Source organism: Cricetulus griseus, chromosome 2 (genome assembly GCF_003668045.3).
Source record: "Cricetulus griseus strain 17A/GY chromosome 2, alternate assembly CriGri-PICRH-1.0, whole genome shotgun sequence".
Classification (NCBI taxonomy): domain Eukaryota; kingdom Metazoa; phylum Chordata; class Mammalia; order Rodentia; family Cricetidae; genus Cricetulus; species Cricetulus griseus.
Window position 1 is genome coordinate 292,900,356 of NC_048595.1, and position 2,147 is coordinate 292,902,502.

A 2,147-nucleotide genomic window follows, 5' to 3' on the forward strand; every position below is an offset into this window, starting at 1 on the left:
TTTTATGTAGTTTTGCTTGTTTGGAGTTTGGTTTGTATTTCTTTGTATCTTCTTAGTGACTTGCAGCTAGTTTTTTTTTTTTTTTTTTTTTTTTTAAATAGGTTTTCTTGGCTTTGTATGTATGTGGTTCTGGTTTTCTGGGGTTTTGTTTGTTAGTTTTTTTATTTTTTTCTATTTTCTTTCAATTATTTTCAATTTCTCCTTCCTTTCCTTTATTTCCTCTTTTTCTCTCTCTTAGGTGGCATTTATACTATGTCATCTAAAAGGGACTCTTATAGTGAAGACGAAGTACCAGAGCTTGGAGTTGAGTCCAGTTCCTCTGACAGAGAGGGCTTCCTCGCTCAGTACAAGGTCTTGAAGACCATTGGCCGTGGAGGCTATGCCGAAGTAAAACTGGCATACCACCGCCTCACAGGCACCCCAGTGGCTCTCAAAGTGCTTCGGAAAAGAAAGATGTGGAGCTTCCCAATCATGTCTGAGGTAGATATCATGATGATGATCGACCACCCTAACATCATCTCACTTCTCCAAGTGATTGAGACTGAGAAGAGAATATACCTCATCATGGAGCTGGCTGAGGGACAACAGCTTTATAAATACACCCGAAAGGCTGGCTACCTGTCGGAGGATGAGGCCCGCAGGATATTCAAGCAAATAATAAGTGCTGTGAATTACTGCCATGAGCATGGAATAATTCATCGGGACCTGAAACCAGACAACATCATGGTGGATGACAATGGAAATGTCAAAATCATAGACTTTGGCCTCGGCACCCAAGTCAAGCCAGGACAAAAGCTTAGCTTTCACTGTGGAACCTATGCCTTTGGTGCACCTGAAATCCTCCTTGGCAGACTTTATGATGGCCCCAAAGTTGACATATGGACCTTGGGAGTCATTTTATATTTCATGGTAGTTGGGAATGTCCCATTTAATGGTCACACCATAACAGAGCTACAAAGGAAGATTGTGGCAGGGAAGTATACTGTCCCCTCAGGCCTGTCAGAAGAACTCCAGGACCTGCTTAGCCTGTTGATGACAGTCAATCCCAAGCTTAGGCCAACAATTGATGAAGTGATAAAGCACCCCTGGCTCAGGGAAGACATGGAGGCTTTACCAAATCACTGTGATAAAACGATCCCCAGCTTGCCTGACCCTGCAATTGTGAAAGCCATGGAATGTATGGGGTTCCAAGCCCAGGATATCAAGGATTCATTACATCAGAGGAAATTCAATCAAACCATGGCATCCTATCTCTTACTTCAAGGGCAGGCTCTCCAGGAACATGGCTGTACAACCCAGGCTCAGCCCATAAATCCAGGGGTGACACCATTCCCTTCCCTTGAAGATCCTGCTGCTTTCCCTCAAGAACTAAGGAGGAGGGCAAGTGAGCCGGCCCTTAGCACATTACTCAGAGGACCATCCACTAATTGTCCTCAGACAGGTCAAAGGGGAGGCAGGCATGCCACTGGGCTACTCCAGAGGACATCCACACTGGACCCAGCCCATCAACGTGCCAGGAGTGCTCCCAGCGTTTATTCAGTGAGCAGCAGTGGTGAGAACACAGAACACAACTTATGCTCACACAAAGCCACAGCAGAGGGCAAGTCTGTCCACAGCCGGGGCCAGTACAGAGGCTTGAAGGGATGGTCAAGGAGAATAGGAAAGGCCCTAAGGAGACTGTGTTGCTGCTTTCCATCTGAGAAGAAACCTGGCCGAGGTCAGAACAGAGTCTCCCCTCAGAAATGAGGCACAAGGAGGGAGTCTATAGAACAAGCAGCAGGCATGGCCCAGAGGTACATTTCTGTATTTGAATGTATCAATTTTACTCATGTCAGTGGACAGATCATAATTATGTGTATTTATAGGGTACAATGCATTGGGAAGCTAGATCTAGATACCATGGGATGGCTAAATAGAACCTGTCAACATATCTAGCATCCTAGAAGACAAGTCTCACTATATCCTGCACATGGGAAATCTAAAGAAGTTGGGGTAGAAGTAAACAGCAGAAGGGTGGTGACCATATTAAGGGCGTGGGAGAAGGAAAAGGAGGGAGTGTAAGGGAGGAGATGGTGGGGGGAGGGAAAGAGGTGACTGGGAGCAAAGGTTTAGACAGGAGGAAGGAAGCAGCTCGGAGGGCAGTGCAG

At 46.0% G+C, this 2,147-nt stretch overlaps 1 protein-coding gene across 1 annotated transcript; it reads left to right on the top strand.

Annotated features, from left to right (window-relative positions):
* Window positions 1-252: 252 nt before the first annotated feature.
* LOC100751450 (sperm motility kinase 2B-like) lies at window positions 253-1,746 on the top strand. The gene has a single exon (XM_027400972.1). The coding sequence runs from the start codon at window positions 253-255 to the stop codon at window positions 1,744-1,746; it is 1,494 nt and encodes a 497-aa protein (XP_027256773.1).
* Window positions 1,747-2,147: the final 401 nt, after the last annotated feature.